General features: G+C 67.7%; 3 protein-coding genes across 4 annotated transcripts; 2 read left to right on the plus strand and 1 right to left on the minus strand.

Annotated features, from left to right (window-relative positions):
- The first annotated feature begins 989 nt into the window (after positions 1 to 989).
- CCR10 (C-C motif chemokine receptor 10) lies at positions 990 to 3376 on the plus strand. The gene is made up of 2 exons (XM_061477540.1): positions 990 to 1257; positions 2102 to 3376. Exons 1-2 carry the CDS (start codon positions 1246 to 1248, stop codon positions 3182 to 3184), a joined length of 1095 nt encoding a protein of 364 aa, XP_061333524.1. The 5' UTR covers positions 990 to 1245; the 3' UTR covers positions 3185 to 3376.
- Positions 3377 to 5274: 1898 nt separating this feature from the next.
- PLEKHH3 (pleckstrin homology, MyTH4 and FERM domain containing H3) lies at positions 5275 to 13304 on the plus strand. 2 transcript variants are annotated; one of them, XM_061477498.1, is made up of 13 exons: positions 5275 to 5480; positions 7157 to 7212; positions 7855 to 7943; positions 8122 to 8316; positions 8460 to 8617; positions 9706 to 9829; positions 9981 to 10278; positions 10382 to 10589; positions 10770 to 10906; positions 11015 to 11135; positions 12200 to 12649; positions 12731 to 12922; positions 13006 to 13304. In XM_061477498.1, the coding sequence occupies exons 1-13, from the start codon at positions 5331 to 5333 to the stop codon at positions 13222 to 13224; spliced, it is 2397 nt and encodes a 798-aa protein (XP_061333482.1). In that variant the 5' UTR covers positions 5275 to 5330; the 3' UTR covers positions 13225 to 13304. The 2 variants fall into 2 exon arrangements, with proteins under 2 accessions (XP_061333482.1, XP_061333483.1); XM_061477499.1 differs by having other exon boundaries at positions 10770 to 10897.
- Positions 13305 to 14983: 1679 nt separating this feature from the next.
- Positions 14984 to 20470, minus strand: TUBG1 (tubulin gamma 1). Its single transcript, XM_061477483.1, has 11 exons — positions 20352 to 20470; positions 20005 to 20117; positions 19375 to 19542; positions 19073 to 19141; positions 18632 to 18711; positions 17932 to 18058; positions 17490 to 17576; positions 17262 to 17411; positions 15992 to 16144; positions 15523 to 15684; positions 14984 to 15286 (listed from the first exon to the last, which is right to left on the minus strand). The coding sequence occupies exons 1-11, from the start codon at positions 20398 to 20400 to the stop codon at positions 15089 to 15091; spliced, it is 1356 nt and encodes a 451-aa protein (XP_061333467.1). The 5' UTR covers positions 20401 to 20470; the 3' UTR covers positions 14984 to 15088.
- Between the last annotated feature and the right edge of the window lie 122 nt (positions 20471 to 20592).

The raw sequence follows: 20592 nt of genomic DNA on the forward strand, positions 1-20592 counted from the left end.
GTGCTCAGAGCCCGCGGTAGCCGGGCAGGAGGGGGGGGCGGCTGAAGAGGTGCCCCCCAGCGCACCCGCAGCAGATGTGGCAGCAGTTTGTAATCAAGCCGCAGATTAAGGTCTGCGGGTCTCGGGGCCGCCTGTCTCTCTCCAGTGGTGCAGAAGATGGGATTTATCTTGTCTGTTCCCAAACATCCCCAGACACCCACGGGGGGGGGGCTGGCAACCGCGTGTCCTACATATGCTGCCTGCCCCACAGACCGCGCAGTGCTCGGTGTACCCCTGTGCTTGTGAGCCCCACAAACGCAGCCCCGAGGATGGGGTGCACCGGGGCCCTGGCAGGGCTCGGTGCGGGCAGCTCCGCACCGCTGGCACCGGGGCGCTGCCCACCCGTCCTGGGCACCGCGGGGCAGGGCTGCGGGTGCCAGGGCAGCTTCCTGTGCAGGCAGAGCCGAGCCTGGGCTGGCAGGCGAAAGAGGGAACAGAAACCCACAGGTGGGGCGAGGCGGGGGGGGGGCTGGCAGGGACCCTGCCCAGCTGCAGGCAGCAGGAGGGCCGAAGGCAGAGCTGGGATAAACCACGACAGAGACGGCTGCAGCGGGGAGAAAGGGGGATTGAGGGATTAGCACAGCAAATGGATGGAAGCCCGTTAAAGCTGGGGATCAGTTTGTTCCTCCCTGGGGAGAGGAAAGTGGGGCCTGTGCCCTACAAGAACTAAGCTGCTCCTTAATGAGGAGCTGGGAATTTTGTTGTCAACAACCAGGAACAGGATACCCAGTGCTGCAGGGCTGTGGGGTGCAGGGCAAGGCTGCTCTAGGAGCAGCATCCTGCCGGTGCCCAGCTCAGCTCCGGCCCATGCTCAGCTCCATGGCCCTTTCCCTCCAGCCGGGAACCAGGCAGCCCTTGTGGGGCAGGAGCCACAAACAGGCCCAATAGGGTTGGGATCACCCAACACTGGATGTCCCCCCGCAGACCCTGCTGTCCCTGTTTGTCCCCCAGCCCCGCAGGACAGGGGCTCAGCAGTGCTGCTACTTCCACCCCCAGAGCACAGGTGGTAGCCACAGAGTAGAAGATGCAGGATGCGCTCCAGAGCGGGGTCACGTTTGTCTCCCTGCCTTCCGCCCCCGGGGCTGGGCCTGTGAGCTCTGCACCGCTCTCAGTATCGGGAGCTGCGCGTGGTCAAACCACAGGCTGCAGAGTGCGAGACACCGAGGGCTCCAGACCCACCAGCCAGGGGAAGGGTCCCATTGCGCCATGCAGGAGCAGGTGAGGGCTGCGGGGCAAGGGGCTCGCTGGAGCGGGGGGAGCACCCCCTTCACTGCCTTTTTCTGTTGCTTTTAAATGGCTCTCATGAGCTGGCTGGGTTTGGGCTGAAAGGCAGAGCCCTAGGAACGCAGGGCAGTGCCCAGTGCCCCAAGACCCCAGGGCCTGGAGCAGGGAATGGGCTGCAGGAGCTGCTGGGGAGTCAACCTCCCGCAGCACTGAGTTCACATCCCAGCTGCGGCCATGGAATGGGTGCGGGATCAGGCTCACTGGTGGGAGCTGGGGTGAAACTGCTGTCAGGAGGCTGCTCTGAGCCAGAGCCATGCTGGATCCTGACCTCCATGGCAATGGGGGCCCAGGAGCGGTGCTGTCCCTCTGCCCGGAGCAGGGCCAAGAGGCTGGGAGCTGGGAGCAGTGTGCACAGCTGCCTGCGGGCTGGGCAAGGCAATGGGACCCTCCAAGACCTCCCTGGCTGGGAGCAGAACTGGGCAGTTGTGGGGCTGTCAGCACTGGTGTCCCCAGGGTGCTGCATGGGTGCTCTGGGCAAGTCCATCTGCGTAGGGCCGCCAGGGCCGTGGGCTGGGTGCTGAGCCCCTGGGGAGCTGAGGAGCAGCACGGCTTGTTTGTGGGGTGTGGAGCTGCATCGGGGACGCCATGGCCGGGGTCACGTCTCCACCAGCTCTGCACCGCTAGTGACTGCTCCTGAAGCTTGTGGTTGCTCTCACAATGAGCACACGGCGAACCTCCGTCTGCTTGGGGTGGGTGCGAGACGGAAACTGCCTGAGTGCAGGGCTGGGTGGAGGAGGCTCCCTGGGTACGAGCATCCCTGACACCCTCCTCTGCGCAGGTGACCCCCAGCCCCATCCCCATGGAGCTGACTGCCACCACCGACTTCTACCCATGGGAGGACGGGGACTCGTGGGAAGGGAGCATCCTGCCCGAGCTCTGTGAGAAGCAGGCGGTGCAGAGCTTTGCCCGCACCTACCAGCCTGCCGTCTACCTGCTGCTCTCACTGCTGGGCACGGTGGGGAACGGTCTGGTGCTGCTCACACACACCCGGTACCGCCAGGCACACAGCATCACCGACGTCTGCCTCCTGCACCTCGCCCTCTCCGACCTCCTGCTGCTCCTGACGCTGCCCTTCGCTGTCGCAGACACGCTGCAGGGCTGGTCCCCGGGCACAGCCACCTGCAAGGCGCTGCAGGGCCTCTATGCCCTCAACTTCTACAGTGGCTTCCTCTTCCTCACCTGCATCAGCCTGGACCGCTATGTGGCCATCGTGCGGGTGCCGGCCGCCTGCCGCCTGCGCCCGCGGGCTCGCCGCCACGGCTGGCTAACGGCGGGGCTGGCCTGGCTGCTGGCCGCGCTGCTGGCGCTGCCCCAGTTCATCTACGGCCGAGTGCAGCAGCACCAGCACCTCCGGCTCTGCCGCGTCGTCTTCCCCGGCGCGGCCTCACGGGCGGCTCGAGGGGCCACCAACCTGGTGCAGGTCGTGCTGGGCTTCGCGGTGCCCTTCGTGGTGATGGCGAGCTGCTACGCGGCCGTGGCACGGACGCTGCTGGCGGCCCGCGGTGCCCAGCCCCACCGTGCGCTGCGGGTGCTGCTGGCCCTCGTGCTGGTGTTCGTGGCCCTGCAGCTGCCCCACAGCCTGATGGTGCTGCTGGATGCGGCCGAGCTGTTGGCCAGCTGGGAGGTGAGCTGCGCCCAGAGCCGCCGCAAGGACCTGGCGCTGCTGGTCACCGGCGGGCTGGCGTACCTGCGCTGCTGCCTCAACCCGCTGCTCTACGCCTTCTTGGGCCAACGCTTCCGCCGCGAGCTGTGGCTGCTGGCCAGCGATGCCGGCTGCGTGGGGCCCCTTGACCAGCGCTGCCCCGGCTGCCCCAGTCCCCGCCGGCGCACGTCGCTCTCCACCTGCCCCGATGTGGTGTAGGGACGCGGTGCCCGTGGCCCGGACAGGGACCAGCACCCCGGGGCTCGGACCCTCTGCGGCTCCCTTGGGACAGCCCCGTCGGGGCATGGCAGAACCGATGTCCCACACGGTGCCTGAGCACACACAGGCAGAGGGAAGAGCAGCCCCACAGAGCCCGTGAGCCCTGCAAGTGCCTCTGCTGTGCAGTGAACTGCTGGGCTGGGGGGACCCTGCAATGTCACACGTGTTTCAGGGGACCACGTAATGTCATACGTGCTTCAGGGGATCACGTCCTGTCACATGTGAACCGGGGTGCCGTGCTGCAGGGGATGATGCGGTGTCACGCGTGCTCTGGGGTGCGGTGCCGGCTCACGCGTCCTGCGGGGCTGTGCGGTTCCGGTGGGCCCGGGCTGGTTCCCACCCTCGCAATAAACCCCGCTCCAATCCCGGTGGGTGAGCGCCGGCCCCGTGCGAGCCGGGGTTGTCCGGGACGGGGCGGGGGGGGGTCAGGCCGTGCCCATCGGTGCCGGCCGGGGGTGCCTGCAGGCGGCAGCAGAGCCCCGCGCTTCCTGCCTGCTCCCTGCCCGTGTCCCGCCCGTTCCTGCGTGCGGGGCGACCCCGGCAGCCGTGGAGCGGGCGGGGACCGGCTGCGGGCGGAGGGACGGGGCCGGGAGCGGGGACTCGCGGGGTGCGCGGCTCCCCCGTGGGGGGGGGGGGGCCGGTGGGGCGGGAGTGGGGCCGAGCCCAGGCCGCTGCCCCCGCGGTGCCGGAGGGGCTGCGAGCCCCGGGGCTGGCACCCTGCGAGGGCACAGACCCCCGGCCCCGTGCGGCTGCACCAGGGTGCCGGGAGCGGGACGGGACCTGGCTTTGGCACAGCCGCCCATGCGGTGTCCGCGGAGGAGCCAGGCATGTGGGGAAGCACCTCCTGGTGCTGCCGGGCTGGAGGCTGCTTCCTGCTCACCCCCAGGGCCCTCTGGGGATCAACCCAGCGTTCCGATGGGAGAAGCTGTCCTGGACCCTTCACCTCCTGCTGAGCCGGAAACACCTTTACTGCTGACTCAGCATCCGCATCCCTACAGTGAAGGGCCTGGGCGATGGACCCTCATCCCCCACAGCCCTCGGCTGTCCCTGCTGATGGTGGGGCCAGATTCAGGCACTATCTCCCTGCACTGGCCCCACGGCAGTGCTGGGCTTGGCCCCGCAGCGGTGCTGCCATCTCCTCACATCGCTGTGTCCCCCATCACCTCTGTCATGGTGCCGCTGCCCGCTCTGCCTGCCCCAATGGCCCCGAAGCAGGGCTCAGCCCCGGCGCAGGCTGTGTGGGAGGAGAGCTGGCATCGGCGCTTCCTGCGTGCGCATCCCAGCACCCGGCTCCCGCAGACCGTGGTGACCCAAGAGCTGTAGCTCAGCCAGAGCCGGGGCTGATGTGCTTAACCCCTTCTGGGGCTCTGAGAGCAAGGCCAGGGCCCAGGCGCCTGCGCAGCACCCACAGCACCAGCACCTATGGACCCTCTGCTGCCAGGCAGGGCCCAGGGCCAAGCTGAGCTGTGCTGCTTTGCTGCGGGACCAGGTGTGACCCCACCATGAGCCCCCTGTACCCGCTCCCATGCCAAGCATAGGGCCCTCCAGCCCATGAGCTGCCGCTGGCACACGCTTGGCACTGGCACCACACCGGCTGAGCTGTCATCCCGGGACGGGTGTTGGTGCTGGGGCATGCGGGGCAGCGCATGGCACCGGTGCCGTGGGGCTCGACGTGCAGACAGTGAAACCCCGGCGCTGCTGGAACGAGCTCGCTCTGCGCAATCTGCCTGGCACGGGGCCCGGTGCCGGTACCGGCGAGCTGCGTGCGGTGCCAGTGCTCACACCGGGCTCAGGCGGTGCCTGGTGCCCGCAGCACCGGCCCCGCCGCAGCCGGGGCCCCCCCGCTGCTCCTCCCGGTGCTCCCCCCCCGGTTCATCGCGAGCCCCCGCCCGGCAGCTGACGCAAGCGGCGGCCCCGCCGCCCCGGGCGCGCTGACTCCGCCCCGGGCCGCGCACGGCGATTGGCGGCTGCCGGTGACGCGCCCGGCCCGGCCCGCCCGGGGCGGCGGCGGGGCCGGTCCCGGTTGTGGCGGCCGGTGCGCGGCGGGGCCGGTCCCGTCCCGGTGCCGTCCGGTGCCGGCGGGGCGATGCCGTTCCCGGGCGGGCTGTGGTGGCTGCTGTGCTGCCGGCAGGGCTTCACGCTGCTGCGGCGGGACTACGGCGAGGCGGACCGGGAGGCGGACGGCGAGGAGGAGGAGGAGGAAGCGTCCTTCGAGCTCCGCGCCCAGGGAGACCAGGTGGGGCCGGTACCGGCGCCGGGACATGCACCGGGGCCTCGGCTGGGTACGGGGCGGCGGGACCGGTGGTGCGCGGCTTCTCCCGCCCGGGTGCGCAGCTCGGCCCGGGCCCCGCGCCTGCCCGCGCACGTCCCCGCCGGTCCCCCCGCCCCGGCTGCCCTTGGCGCGTCCCCGCGAGGCGCGGGGGGGGTCCCAGAGCGGTGCAGGGGTGCGAGCGAAACCGGGGCGCTGCCAGGACGGGTGGGCAGCCCGGGGGGGGGGGGGGGATCGGGGATCGGCAGCGCCGGATCCGCACCGGGACCGGAGCTGCCCCGTGCGGCCGCCGGGGTTGCCTGAGGTGCGTGGAACCAGCTCGGTCCAGACCTGCTCGGTCCAGACCCGGGAGCACGTGCGGGGAACGGGCCTGGATCTCCCCGCTCCGGTCGCTTCCTCTGTTTAGAGAAGCGGAGCGGCGGAAACCGGCGCTTCCTCCGGCCGGGCTGCGTGGGGAACGGGGATAGCGCGGGGCTGCGGGGGGGAGCCCGGCTCCCGGGCGCTTCTCCTGCCCATCCCGGCTGCCTCCTGCCCCGTCTGGCGGTGGTGACGCTCTCCCGGTTGCTGCGGCCCCTTTCCCGGTGCCCGCTGCACGGGCCTGACCCCCCTACCCCGCCTGTCCCCCGCCAGCGGGTCTCCTTCTGCCAGTCCCACAGGGACAGGGGACAGCGGCAGGGCTGGAGCTGGGCCCGGTGACATCGGTGGCAGTGCCAAGGGCACGGCAGTGGCAGGAGAGGTCTTTGGGCTGCCAGCGTCCCATGGGCCGGGGCTGGCCGGGGGCGGTCGTGACGCCGGCTCCCCAGGGAGCCCGTCACCGTGGCCAGGGCTCTTTGGGAACCGGCTGCAACGGCCGCCCCTTCCTGGGAGCGTGGGAGCAGCTACCCCGACCCTGCCACCGCGGCTCCGCTCCGGGTTATTTATATCCTTGAGAAGGAGCCGCCATGGCCTCGTCCTCGCGGGGGTAAGGAGCTGGGCCCATGTTGGTGCCTGCAGCCATGCAGCAGCGTGTGGGGTCCTCTGCAGTGGGGCAGTCACTGGCCCCGTGCAACAAGTGCCCTTAATGCCCTGGCACAGCAGTGCCAGCGCTAGGCCCTGGCACAGCCGTACCTGCAGCGGCTCCCCCTTCCCTGGCACTATTTTTAGCAGCCGTCTCCCATCCCCGCCGCTCCTCCGGCTGCCCCACCGGGCACTGCCGGTGCCTGCCCGTGCCTGGGCTCTGCCTCGTGTCCCAGCACGTGCCCCGGGGTCCTCACGTGAGCGGCACCGTCCATGCCGGGTTGCGCTGCACGAGGAGGAACCGGCCCCTGTCCCGCTGCGGGGCCAGGGACTTCCCTGCGCCGCGTCCCACCGCCGCGGGCGGGAAGTCAGTGGCCCCATTACAATGGGACTTTGTGCCCTAAGCGCATTACTCAGCACTGACCTTGTGCAATTCTGCACGGTGTGCAGCCGGCCGGGTCAGCCGAGGACACGCAGCTTGAGCGCCCGGCGCCTGCTCCGCACCCTGGAGTGCCCCCGCGGCTGCCGTGCGGACACCGGGGCTCCCGGCCCCGCTGCAGCAGGACTGAGCCTGTCCCTCTAGGCCTGGAGCCGGGCTGGCGAGCCACTGGGTGCCACTGGGGCTGAGACATCTCCTTCCTCCGCAGGGGTCCCTGGAGGTGAGCCTGAGCCAGCCCACCCGCAGCAGCAGTGGCTCGGAGCGGTGAGTGATGCTGTGTCGGTCCCGTTTAGGCATCCCATCCCTTGCGTGGTGCTGTAGGGGCTGGGGGTCTGACACACACTGGTAGGATGCACTGGTGCTGGCATGTGCTGCACCATCCTGCCCATGGGGCCAGCACCAAGCTCTGCTGGTCTATGGGCTAGAGCAGAGGCTGGCAGAGCCGGGATAGCCACGCTCTGTCCCCATCCCCAGTGCGTCGTTGGGCACGTCTCCATCCCTCTGCCATGCTGATGGCTTGGCTGCCGCAGGCTCAGCCAACAGGGGCTCTGTGGGGCCATGTCCACCAGTAGAGGCCATGCCTTGGGGCAGTGCACGCCCAGGGATATGGGGTGCCGGGGACACAGGGGCCTGCTCGCTCCCTGTCCTCCCAGTGCTGACACGGCCGCCAACATTCCTTCCTGGTTGTTCATTTTCCGAATTCCTTGGCAGGGCCACGACTGCAAACAGCTTATTTTTAGCCAGGGTCATCTGCACCCGATGGCTTTGCTGCGTTCCCACCGTGGGGTTGTGGGGTGCCCAGAGCCCCTCAGGACCCGGATCCTCCCAGCCCACAGGCCAGGTCCCTGCTCCAGGGCTCTGCAAGGTTCCGGTGGGCATCAGCGCTCAGCCCCGTGTCACCCTCAGGTCCCTGCTTGTCGCAGAGGAGATGCGCAGCCTCATCGTGGAGAAGGGCCCAGGGCCAGTGGAGGATGACCCCGACGCTCTCATTAAAGGTGGGTGCAGCCATGCTGGGCACAGGGGCCTCCGGAGCCGGCAGATCGTGCTCCGACCACCTCTGGGTCCCACGCCAGAGGCACAGGGAGCACTGGGCAGACGCTGCCCTGCACCAAAGGGCTGGTGGGATGGATGCTGCTGGCAGCAGTAGGAGCTGAAGCATCATCCCCTTCCCAGGCTGGCTGCAGCGGGAGGTGCGGGGAGGCGTGAAGACCCCCTGGATCCGGCCTCGGAAGTACTGGTTCGTGCTGACGCCCGACTCCCTGGACTACTACAGCAGCAACGAGAAGGGGGCCCGGCGGCTGGGCTCCCTCGTGCTCACCAGCCTCTGCTCCGTGCTGTGGCCAGACAAGCAGACCTACAAGGAGACGGGTAAGGGGCCGGCACCCATCAGCTGGGAAGCACCTTGTGCTCTCTGTCACCCTCCCAACCCGGGGGTCTCCATCACGCAGAGGAGGGGCTGTGCCCGGTGGTGGGCAGCGGGTGAGCTGTGTCTGTGCCTCTGTCCCTCGCAGGCTACTGGAGCGTGACGGTGTTCGGCAGGAAGCATTGCTACCGCCTGTACACGGAGCGCCTGAAGGAGGCCGTGCGCTGGGTGTGCGCGGTGCAGAAGGTCATCGACAGCAAAGCACCGGTGCAGACACCCACCCAGCTGCTGATGCGCGATGTTGAGGTGAGCCCTGTGGGGCTGGTGGGGGGGGGGTGGTCGGGGGGGACTCGTGTGCCGTGGGGTGGTGGCGGTGGTGGGTACGTGTGCCAGGCGGTGATGGTGGGTACCGGTGATGGTGGGTACCTGTGCTGGGCGGTGATGGTGGGTACCGGTGATGGTGGGTACCTGTGCTGTGCGGTGATGGTGGGTACCGGTGATGGTGGGTACCTGTGCCGGGCGGTGATGGTGGGTACCTGTGCTGGGCGGTGATGGTGGGTACCTGTGCCGGGCGGTGATGGTGGGTACCTGTGCTGGGCGGTGATGGTGGGTACCGGTGATGGTGGGTACCTGTGCCGGGCGGTGATGGTGGGTACCAGTGATGGTGGGTACCTGTGCTGGGCGGTGATGGTGGGTACCGGTGATGGTGGGTACCTGTGCCGGGCGGTGATGGTGGGTACCAGTGATGGTGGGTACCTGTGCTGGGCGGTGATGGTGGGTACCGGTGATGGTGGGTACCTGTGCCGGGCGGTGATGGTGGGTACCAGTGATGGTGGGTACCTGTGCCGGGTGGTGATGGTGGGTACCTGTGCTGGGCGGTGATGGTGGGTACCGGTGATGGTGGGTACCTGTGCCGGGCGGTGATGGTGGGTACCAGTGATGGTGGGTACCTGTGCCGGGTGGTGATGGTGGGTACCTGTGCTGGGCGGTGATGGTGGGTACCGGTGATGGTGGGTACCTGTGCCGGGTGGTGATGGTGGGTACCTGTGCTGGGCGGTGATGGTGGGTACCGGTGATGGTGGGTACCTGTGCTGGGTGGTGATGGTGGGTACCTGTGCTGGGCGGTGATGGTGGGTACCGGTGATGGTGGGTACCTGTGCCAGGCGGTGATGGTGGGTACCTGTGCCGGGCGGTGATGGGTACCTGTGCCAGGCAGTGATAATGGGTACCTGTGCTGGTCAGTGATGGTGGGTACCTGTGCTGGGCAGTGATGGTTGTGGGTACCTGTACCCAGCGGTGGTGGTGGGTACCAGTGCCAGGTCGTGATGGGTACCTGTGCCAACACTCAGCCCGGCAGGCCCTCTGCAGCTGACTTCGTTGTTTCACCCTCCCAGGAGCACTGCGGCAGCCCCGAGGTGCTGGAGCAGATCTACCGCTGCAACCCCATCCTGCGCTACACCAGCAGCCCCCTCTACGCTCCCCTGCTGCCCTTCCCCTACGGCAGCCTGGACCAAAGCGGTGAGGGGCAGGCGGGGGCACAAAGCCCGGTCCCATGGCCTTGCAGGGTGCTGTGCAGGGCAGGGAGGCACTGGGCCCCGGGTGCCTGGGTCTCGGGAGGGGTGGTCCTGCGACAGCCCATGGGGCTGTTAACCCCGATGCTGTCCCGCAGCCCCTGGCCCCCGCAGCTACACGGCGCTGCGTGACGAGGCCGTGAAGCTCTTCAACTCGCTGCAGCAGCTGGAGTCGGAGCGGGACCCGGTGCCGCTGATGCAGGGCGTCCTGCAGACCTGCCTGGACCTGCCGCCGCTGGTGGACGAGATCTACTGCCAGCTGGTGAAGCAGACCACGGAGCCGCCGGCGCCGGGCGGGCAGGGCGACCTGCACTACTGGCAGCTGCTCACCTGCATGAGCTGCACCTTCCTGCCCTCCCCGCCCGTCCTGCGCTTCCTGCGCTTCCACCTGGACAGGCGAGTGCCGGCGGGGCACCGGGCACCGGCTGCAGGCAGGGAGGGTGCCGGAGCCCGCACCGGGTCAGTGTTGCTCTGACCCCCCCCCCCGGCGCCTTTGCAGGACAGAGAGCCGGTTCCCTGCCTCGGAGATGGCTGAGTATGCCTGCTTCATCCGGGAGGCGCTGGGGAAGACGAAGGGGCGGGAGTGCGTGCCCTCGCTGGAGGAGATCCTGGTGCTGATGCGGCGGCAGGAGATGATCTGCACCGTGCACTGCCCCGGGGCGCCAGCCTGCAGCGTGGCCATCAGCTCCCACACCACGGCCCAGGAGGTGAGGGGCTGCAGGCACAGCGGGCGAGGGGCATTCGACGTGAGGGGCTGGGCAAGCAGCGAGCTCCGGGTGGTGAAGGGCTCCTGCGGGTCTGCCCCAGCTGAGCGCCGGTGGAGAGGGGCCGGGGCTTTGCCCACCTTGACCTCTCTGTCCTTGCCCCTTGCCTTTGGCTCACCCCAGGTGGCCCAGGAGCTGGTGTCGCGCCTGGGGCTGTCCCAGAGCCCCAATCTCTTTGCGCTCTATGAGCAGTCCCGGCGGCGGGAGCACCCCGTGGGCAGCGCCACGCTGCTGGCCGACGTCCTCACCAGGTTTGAAAAGTAAATGTCCTGCTCTGCTGCCTATGGGGAAGATGGGATGGGATGGGGTGAGATGGGGCAGCCTCCCCCTGCCCGCCCCCATGCTGATGGGGCCAGTCTCTTCTGCAGCCTGGCTGGGGAGGAGCGGGAGCAGGACCCGCCGTGCCGGCTCTGCTTCAAGCACTACGGCTTCCTGGACACGGACAACGTCCCGCGGGACAGCCTGGAGTTTGCTCTTCTCTTTGAGCAGGTGAGAGCCGTGATGGTGTGGCAGCGCCGAGCCGTGCCATGCTGGGATGGCCATGCTGCGCCAAGCCACGGTGGCTGTGCCGTGCTATGCTGGGATGGCTGTGCTGTGCCAAGCCACGGTGGCTGTGCCGTGCCGTGCCCTGCCATGGTGGCTGTGCCATGCTATGCTGGGATGGCCGTGCTGTGCCAAGCCACGGTGGCTGTGCCGTGCCCTGCCATGGTGGCTGTGCCATGCTATGCTGGGATGGCCGTGCTGTGCCAAGCCACGGTGGCTGTGCCGTGCCCTGCCATGGTGGCTGTGCCATGCTATGCTGGGATGGCCGTGCTGTGCCATGCTGGGATGGCCGTGCTGCGCCAAGCCATGGTGGCTGTGCCGTGCCCTGCCATGGTGGCTGTGCCATGCTATGCTGGGATGGCCGTGCTGTGCCATGCCATGGTGGCTGTGCTGTGCCATGCTAGGATGGCCATGCTGTGACATGCTGGGATGGCCATGCTGCGCCAAGCCACGGTGGCTGTGCCGTGCTATGCTGGGATGGCTGCGCTGTGCCATGCCATGGTGGCTGTGCCGTGCCATGCTGGGATGGCTGTGCTGTGCAATGCCATGGTGACTGTGCCATGCTATGCTGGGATGGCTGCGCTGTGCCATGCCATGGTGGGATGGCCATGCTGTGCCATGCCATGGTGGCTGTGCTGTGCCATGCTATGCTGGGATGGCTGCGCTGTGCCATGCCATGGTGGGATGGCCATGCTGTGCCATGCCGTGGTGGCTGTGCTGTGCCATGGTGGGATGGCCATGCTGTGCCATGCCATGGTGGCTGTGCTGTGCCATGCCGTGGTGGGATGGCTGTGCTGTGCCATGCCATGGGGGACATGCCGTGTCATGGTGGGATGGCTGTGCTGTGCCATGCCATGGTGGCTGTGCCGTGCCATGCCATGGTGGCTGTGCTGTGCCATGCCATGGTGGCCATGCCATGCCATGCTGTGCTGGCCGTGCTGTGCCATGCCGTGCTGGCTGTGCCATGCCATGATGGCCGTGCCGTGCCAGCTCACGCCGCCCTCCCGCAGGCACACGAGATGGTGCTGCGGGGCTACGTGCCCACGTCGGAGGAGACGCTGCAGACCTTGGCCGCACTGCGCCTGCAGAGCCTCAACAGCGACTTCTCGACCCACGCTCCCTTCCCTCGCCTCGAGGAGCTCTTCCCACCCCAGGTGCTACACGCGCGGCTGCCGGCCCCCTGCCACCGGCCCCCCGCCAAGTGCCGGGGTGCGCGGCTGCGTGCGGGGCTCCTGGCCGGGGGGCTCTGGGGGCAGGCGTTGGCCAAGCAGCGCGCGGAGCGGGACCAGCGCCTGCGGGGCCGCCTGCGGGAGGAGGGTGCCAGCACCATGGCCGCCATCCTGGAGAAGTGGAAGCTGCTGCAGGGCATGGGCCGGCCAGAGGCCATGGCCGCCTACGTGGCGCTGGTGCGCGAGTGGCCCGGCTTCGGCTCCACGCTCTTCGACGTCGACGTGCGTGCGGTGAGGAACCGGGGGCTGCGGGGCCGGGATGGGGGGCCAGCCATGGCCGGTGCAGCTCTGTGACCCCCTCTGTCACCGCAGAGCCCCGTGGGGGCCGCACCGCAGCGGCTCTGGCTCGGCATCGGTGCCAAAGCCGTTTCGCTCTACAAGCCCGGGGAGCCCGAGCCCTTGGACAGCTTCTGCTACAGCCGCATCTCCTCCTTCGGCGCCTCCGACAGCGGCACCTTCCGCATCTCCGTGGAGGACCGGGACCTGCTCTTCGAGACCTCCCAGGTAAGGGGGCTCCAGCCCCTCTGCATCCCCCCCCTGCCCCACGCAGGCTGCCCCCGGCTGCCCCGTGTCCGCTCTGCCCGCAGGTGGAGGAGATCGCGCAGCTCCTCAACACCTACCTCGCCTCTGCGGCCGCCCGGCAGCCGCCCCTGTCCCCGGAGCCGGCCCCCAGCCCCGCTGCCTCCGACCCCACCGCGCTGCCCCGGGGGCTCTGCCCCACGGCCGGGCCCTGGCAGCACCAACCGCCGGTGGGCTCCTTCCACAGCCAGCCCGGTGCGCGGTGCGGCCCCGCAGGGTGCTCGTGACGGCCGGTGCCGAGCCGCAGGTCTGTGCCGGTCCGCGGCGGCTCCGGAGCAGGGGCTGGGGCTCGCCCCCCCCCCTCCCCGCCCCACGCCGCCGGTGCCTTTCTGGTGACTCCCTTAATTTATTTGGAGCCCTCCACGTCTCCCAGCACTTTCCCTGGAGGGCAGCGGGTCCCTGCGCTGCCCCCAGGCCCGTCCCTGTCCCTGTGCCCCGGTGCCTTCGCCTCCAGCACCCGTGCTGCCCGGCAGCTCTGCCTGTGTGCCGGCACCGGGCAGCGGTGCTGCGCCATCGTCCGCGTCCGTCCGCCGAACCCACCCCTCTTGGAAAGCTGCGGGCGGCTTTTGGCCCAGCGCCCTCCTCCCGGTCCCGGCGCGGCGGCCCCGGGCGCGGAGGGGGGGGGTGGCCGGGACGGCAGAGGGGGCTCGGCCCCTCGGTGTTGCCTCTGTCCCGTTTGTCGGTTCTGTCCTGGGGATGGGGGGGAGTTGTTGGTTTTTCTAATAAATGCACAAAGGACAGGATGGGGCTGCGGTGCCGGTGGGGCTGCGGTGGGGCTGTGCTGCCGGTGGGGCTGCGGTGCCGGTGGGGCTGCGGTGCCGGTGGGGCTGCGGAGGGACGCCCTGATCCTGCAGCAGGGCCGGGACACGCAGCGGGAGCAGCACAGCGTGTCCTTGGGGGCAGCGCCTGCCGGCCACAGCCTTTGGCAGCTCCCCAACAGCGCGGGCAGCTCCGGCTCCCCGGCACCCCCTGGCACTGGCTGTCCCGGCAGCAGGCGCCTCGGCGGGGCTGGTGCCAAAGAGGGCGTGGGAGCCCGGCGCTGAGGGGTATTTTTAGCCTCCTGGTCCGTGCCACAGGGTCAGAGGAAAAGGCCAATTCTCACCTTGGGCTGCCCGTGGGCTTGGGACCGCGCCAGCACCACCCCACACCCCTGTCCCCTGCAGCCTGAATCACGCAGGGCAGGACTGGGCACTGCCAGGTCCCCATTGACACCGGCTGGCGCTGAGCTCGTGTCCTGTGCTGCAGTGCCGTCCCCTGCCTTGGCTCCTGCGTGCTGAGGGCCCCTGCATGGGGCCTCGTCCCTGTGAAGCAGCGCTGCGGGCAGGGCGGCGCCGGCTCCCGGCCCTGGTCAGCCGTGGCAGCAGGTCCTGCCGGTATTTCTGGCTCTGCCGCAGCAGTGGCCCCGGCGGGAGCAGCTCCCGGCCCCACCGGGACGTGCAGGGGAGCAGCGGCCCCGGTCCAAGTGCTCCCAGGACCCTGCAGAGCTGCGGCTGCGCAGCGGGGCTGCACGCAGCAAGCGCTGGCCCTTGGCAGCATCTGCAGCTGCTCCTTGCCCAGCTGCTCGCGTAGGGACACGCGGAGGCAGCGTCAGTGCAGGAGCAGCCTTTATTAAAGCAAAATAACCTACAAAAATATAGATACAGCCTGTGCCCCAGGCCTGATCTGGCGAAGGAGGAACAAGGCTCCCGCCCAGGGCAAGGACTAGCTCAGCCACACAGAGCCTTTGGCCGCAGGGCTTGCGCGCACCCACCTCATCAGGCCAGGCCTGTTCCAAGCCCCTGGGTTCGCTCTCGTCACCCTCCTCCGAGCGAGCGTTGCTCGCATGGGCAGAGGTTCCCTCCCAGCGCAGCACGCAGCTGCCCCAGTCCTGTCCTGGGCCAGGGCACGGGGGGGAAGCAGGGGCTGTGCCCTGCCAAGGGTCTTGCGGGGTTGCTGGCGCCGAGGAGCGCAGCGCACGTGTGTGTGGTGTGTGTGTGTGTGTGTGTGTGTGTGCAGCCGGTGCCGCGGCCGGGCAGCGCTGAGGGGTGCTAAACGTGGGCACGGCAGGGCCGAGCCCCACCGGCGTGCGTGGAGGCGGCGGCAGCAGGGCGCTCACTGCTCCTGCGTGCCCCAGGAGATGTAGTCGGGGCGCGTGGCCGCGTGGTACTCGTCGATGAGCTGCTGCACGATCTCCCGGGAGTTGTCCAGCTCGTCGAAGTTGTCCTTGAAGATGTCCTCCTTGCGGAACTGCTCCAGGAAGGCCTCCCGCTTGCGCAGCTTGTCGTACTGCCGGCACGTCCGCTCAAAGAGCTGCGGGCGGCGCGGGGCTCAGCGCGGCCACCGACCCCCCTCCCCGCCCCGGGGAGCCCCACGGCCGCCGCTGCACCCAGCACGGAGGAAGGAGCCCGGCTTGCTCCTTGGAGGGAGGGCAGCACCGGGGTGAATGGGACCCCAGGCCTGCCGCGGCGTTGTGAGACCCCCAGGACTCACAAAGGGACATGAGAGGTGCGGACGGGGCCCCCCGCGGTGCAGGGGGAAGCGCTCACCGAGGAGATGTTGGTGTGGTTTGCCATCATGAGGCCGCTGACACGGTGTGCCGAGGGCAGGTACGGGGACTTGCGGGATAAAGCCACCTGGATGCTGGCAGGACCCCAGGGGATGAAGTTGGCCAGTTTCCTCTCCCGGATCCGCTGCAGGCTCTTGTGAACCTGGTGGGATGAGAGCAGAGAAGGGCAGCAGGGTGATGGGCAGAGCAGCCTGGTCCCAGCAGACCCAGGAGTTGCTCCTCACAAGGGTATTTGGCTGCAGGAAGGTGGATTCCAGCAAATGCAGCTGCTCATGGTCAGGGACGAGGGGCCTTCCACAAGGCCAGGGCCCATAGGAGCAACTTGGAGCCACTTCTCAGGTATGGTTCAGTCTTACCCCAGGATCCCCACAGAGGAACAGGGTGACCATGCTCTCCCCTGGCTGGCCATGCCATCACCATCACCATCTGGAATGGCCACAGGAGCTCACCTGTGTGGGATCCACCTCCCCCTGGATGATGTTGAGGATGGCAATGTAGCAGTGGTTGGTCTGCCTGTCTCGCCCTGTGGACACCATCACGTTCTTAGGCTGCAGCAATCGCCTCATCACATCCAGGACTGTGGTTTTCCTCACGCTGGCCACCTGCAAATGCCAGCCCGGGGTCAGAGGGAGCAGACGAGCTTGTGCCCTGCACACACACACACACACACACACACACACACACACAGGAGCAGAGGGCAGCTGCACGGAGAAGCCCTCGCCCCAGGGATGGACACACATGCAGAGCCACATGCAGGACAGGGAGATCCCAAAGCCACACAACAGGCACAGCCAGGCTGAGAACCAGAGCGTTGGCAGAGGCTCCAACACAAGGGTGCTGAGCTGCCCCCCAGCAGCACAGCAGGGGCTGGGGTGAGGCTCAGGTGAAGCCAGAGTGACAGGGACACGTTTTACGTTGTTCCCATCAAACTCCTGCCCTGTTCTGCTGCCCAAGCAAGGAGCGGGGCTGCAGGACAGGAGAAGGCTCGATCCCACCGGCCACCACAGGCACAGGGAGCTGCCAGAGCCAGGGCTGGCCCCCAAGGGAGAGCCCGGGGCAAGGACAGCTCCGCATGTGGCAGCCCGGCTCCAGGGCCTGGCTGAGCCCTCCCCACACTCCTGGGCAGAGGACAGGTCACACACTCGATACCCTTTTCAGAGCCAGCAGTTTCTTGGATTTGCTTCTCTGAGCAACATCCTGAGGGGAATGCACATAAGGAGAAGAGCAGCTGTGAGCGAGCTCCTGCAGCACGGCCAACGCAGTGAGAGCCTCTCACACCTCACCCTAACGAGGGGCACTGGCTGGGGACGAGCTGAACGGAAGCACGTGAGGCAGGAGAGGGGTGGCAGTTCCCCCCCAACCCCAGAACACGATGCCTGGAGCCCACGAATGCCAACACCCAACAGTGTTCTGACCCAGAGAGCCTGGGCTGGTGGCCCAGCGGGACAGCAGGACGGGCAGGGCCACTGTGCTGGGCTCCTTCCCATGGTTTCTAAGGGGGGCTTCTGTCAGGTCAGATGCTGTCAGCTCTGCCATGGCTGCAGCAGGGAGCCCAGCAGGCGTGCAAGGGCCTGCTCACGTCTGATGCACGTCACACGTGGGCCTGGGCTTTGGAATGCGCAACCCCAGCTCACAGCAGGACCAGGGGACTGAGGGATGTTATGAGGTGAGCGTGCACGGGGTGAGCATGGCAGCTCCTGCCCCAGGAAGGGGCATTACCGACTGGTCGGTGGTGAGCGGCGTGTAGCCCGTCATGAGGAAGTGCAGCCGGGGTGTGGGGATCAGCGAGGCAATGAGCCCAATGAGGTCGTTGTTCATGTACCCGGGGTACCGGAGCGTGGTGGTGCTGGCAGACATGATGGTGGAGACCTGGAGGGAAGAGGATGGGGTAAGCACCCGCGTCACCCCATGGTCACATTCAAGCCTGTGCAGGCTGCCCCTTCTCACCAGCTGGTTGATCTGAGAGAAGGACGGGTTCTGGATGTGCAGCCGGTCTGTCGCGATGCGGTTCAAGGCCGTGTTGTCCAGAACCACCTGCAAGAGGAAAGCACCGGCTCTGTGAGGAGCCTCAGCCTGCACAGGGGCAGTCCCAGCCTATGTCCTAGGGCATCCCTTGCCCAGCACGGGCCCTGAGCACCACGGCAGGTGGCAGACACCAGAACCCACTCGCTGACCCATGTGCAGCCTAACTGACACTGTTGATGGAAGCTCTTCCCTCCCGTCCTTGCTGAGCTCCTCAGTGTTCTCCCAAAGAGCTCTGCCTCTGGGCCAGCACCTTGCAGTTCCTGTCAGCCCCAGCAGCTCTGGAGAGCGGCTCCTGCCCTGCCTCATACAGATATAAGCTTGGGAGAGATGAGCAGCGCCTTAAGAGCAGTGACACTCCTCTTACCACGCAGTCAGCGTTCTGTGTCAGCCTCTTCAGTGTCAGCAGAGAGTTGTAGGGCTGGACCACAACGTCGCTCATCTCATCCTGATTGGGGAAAACTGAGTACGTCTCCACCAGCTTCTTGGGATACCTGGGGAGAAAGCCCAGCCATCTCAAGAGTTAACACCGCCGAGCCAGCACTCTCCTCCCACCAGCTCCCTGTACAGTCTCCAGAGCTCAGGACAGCACTGAGTCACCAGTGCTGCGTGCCAGAGTTGGCTCCCAGTGAGGCAGAGAATTTGTCCCAGCAGTGCCTACCCCAGCAGTACAGGAGGAAGCTGCCAGACAGCGCTGCAGGCAAGGCTGAGCCATCCACAGGCTGATTAAGCAGCTGCTTACAAGCCTTGTCAAGAGGCTGCAAGCTCAAACAGGCAGCGATGGCAGCTCGGAGCCCACAGCTACAGCCTCCCACCCTCCCCGGCACAGCCAGGGTGTCTGAAGGCAGCTGCCTGCTGAGTACGGCTGAGAGAAGGCAGAGGCTGAGGCCAGTTGCAGACTCTGAGGTCCTGAGGCGTATCAGGAGCCATCCCCTCGCGGGGCAGCGTGCCAGGGGTTGCACAAGGCAGTGTTTGGGTGGGGGTGGTGGCTCTGAGTCAGCGCTGTGCTCTGGCAGGGCGCCGAGGCTGGGCCGGGAGGGACAGGGACAGCCTGAGTGAGCACTCACCTGTCATTCAGCCTCTCCAGGAGGTACGAGCCCAGTCCCGAGCCCGTTCCGCCAGCAATGGAGTGGCAAAGCACAAAGCCCTGCAAGGAAGCAGGACACGGGCAGCTCAAAGTGCAGCTCAGCGCCAGGAGCAGGCAGAGCAAAGCCCCCTGTGCCACCACCACCACCACCACCTCCAGCCAGGGCAACTGCATCTCTGCACACACCACAACGTGCAACTGCTGCTCAGGAGCCTTCTGGTTCCTCCCACCCCACAACAGACCAGAATAGCTCCAACATCACCTGCAGAGTCCAGTCGGGTCTATGACACAGAGGCGCACGTGCCCACCCTTTCCCTGGGCTCTCCATGCCATTCCCCTCCTTCTACAGTGCCCGAGGCCAAACTTGCTCTACCTGACTCGAGGGCAGGGCAGGCAGGTCCAACCCCCTTGATGTACTTACTTCCAAGCTGTCGCTCCCATCAGCCTCTCTGTCTATTATGTCAAAGATATCTTCGTGGATTTTTTCTCCCTGCAAGAGACACCAGACCACATCTTGTTCCTTTCCCACAGAAAACAGAGAAGAGCAGCTCAAGCCTGGAGTGAACCACGGCAGGCTGGCAGCGTGCTCCTGTGCCCAGGGTGCCCTGGCGTGAGTCCCTACTGAAGGATGAGGTGGATCTCAGAAACCACACCCTGAGCCTGACACGAGAGAGCCACGATTCAGCCTCACACCAAATGACCCAGGAGCACCAAAGCTGTTACCTGTGAGAAGCCACTGGCCCAGTTGTTCCCGGCTCCCCCGCCATGCTCAGACAAGTAGATGTTTTCTGGGTTGTAAAGGTTGGCATAAGGGGAGTTCAGGATGGAATGGATAACTCGGGGCTCTAGGTCCAGCAGCACGGCTCGTGGGATGTAGTGCTCATCGTCTGCCTGCGAGGAGGAGCAGCAAGATCAGTGCAGAAGAAACAGGGCATGCTTGTGCCACCCCGTGGCCGCGGGACAGCGACGGGGAGGAGGAGCAGGAGGAGGAAGGACACTTGCTCCATGCAACCCGCCCACCCCGCAGCAGCTCCATGAGCCCCAGAGCCCACTCTGCACGCGGGGCAGGCGGGGGGGGGGGGTGTCTCCTCGAACGGGTGCTTACGTCAGGAGGTATCTATAGCACCTCAGCTTCGTGCTTCTGCCTCCACAGGCGCAGAGCACAGAAGGAGCGCTGGCAGCATCCTGCCTGCGGCTGCCGCTCCAACCAGCCCGGGGGCAGCGTCAGCCCACGGGCACCGGGAGGCTGCTGGGGCGGTGCCAGCGGCCCCGCCGCACGGATCACGGCGGTGACACGGGCAGCGGCCCCCCCGCAGCACAGCGAGCGCGGGGCAGGGGCAGCGCCCGCAGTACCTGGTAGAAGAAGACGTCCTTGCGGTCGGTGCCCTCGGTGGCGAACTCCTCCACGATGCCCTCGGGGCTGATGCCGTGCTCGGCGCAGAGCTGCTTCCAGAACTCGAACCCGACTGCGGGGCGGACCGGGGGGGGGAATCGGTCAGAGCCGGGGTGCGGGCCCGGTGCCCCCCGACGCCGGGCGGCTCGGCCCCGCCCACCCCATTACACCACGCCCACTTCAGACCCCGCCCTCATCAAAACCACTCCTACTCGACCAGGCTCCGCCCCCTTTCCCTCAGCATCCCGGCCCCGCCCGGAGCGCGCCGCCCCGGTCCCTCCGCCGCCGCCGCCGCCGGCGCGCTCACTCTGGTTGCCGCACTGGCCCAGCTGCAGGGTGATGATCTCCCGCGGCATCGCGGCCCAGCCCCGTTCAGCTCCGCTCCGCTCCGCTCCTCCGCCCGCTGCCCCGCCGCGGCTCCCGCCCGGCGCCAACCGCACTGCGCGTGCGCGCGGGCAACTTCCGGGACAGCGCCGCTTGTTCCCTCCCCTCTTCCCAATCCTGGAAACGCGCATGCGCTCTGACAAGCCGGCGGCTGCCGCGCCTGC

The sequence above is a fragment of the Pezoporus flaviventris genome, unplaced genomic scaffold (genome assembly GCF_033815535.1).
Source record: "Pezoporus flaviventris isolate CSIRO_AGI_PZ_B2104156 unplaced genomic scaffold, CSIRO_AGI_Pfla_v1 ptg000107l, whole genome shotgun sequence".
NCBI classification, from domain to species: domain Eukaryota; kingdom Metazoa; phylum Chordata; class Aves; order Psittaciformes; family Psittacidae; genus Pezoporus; species Pezoporus flaviventris.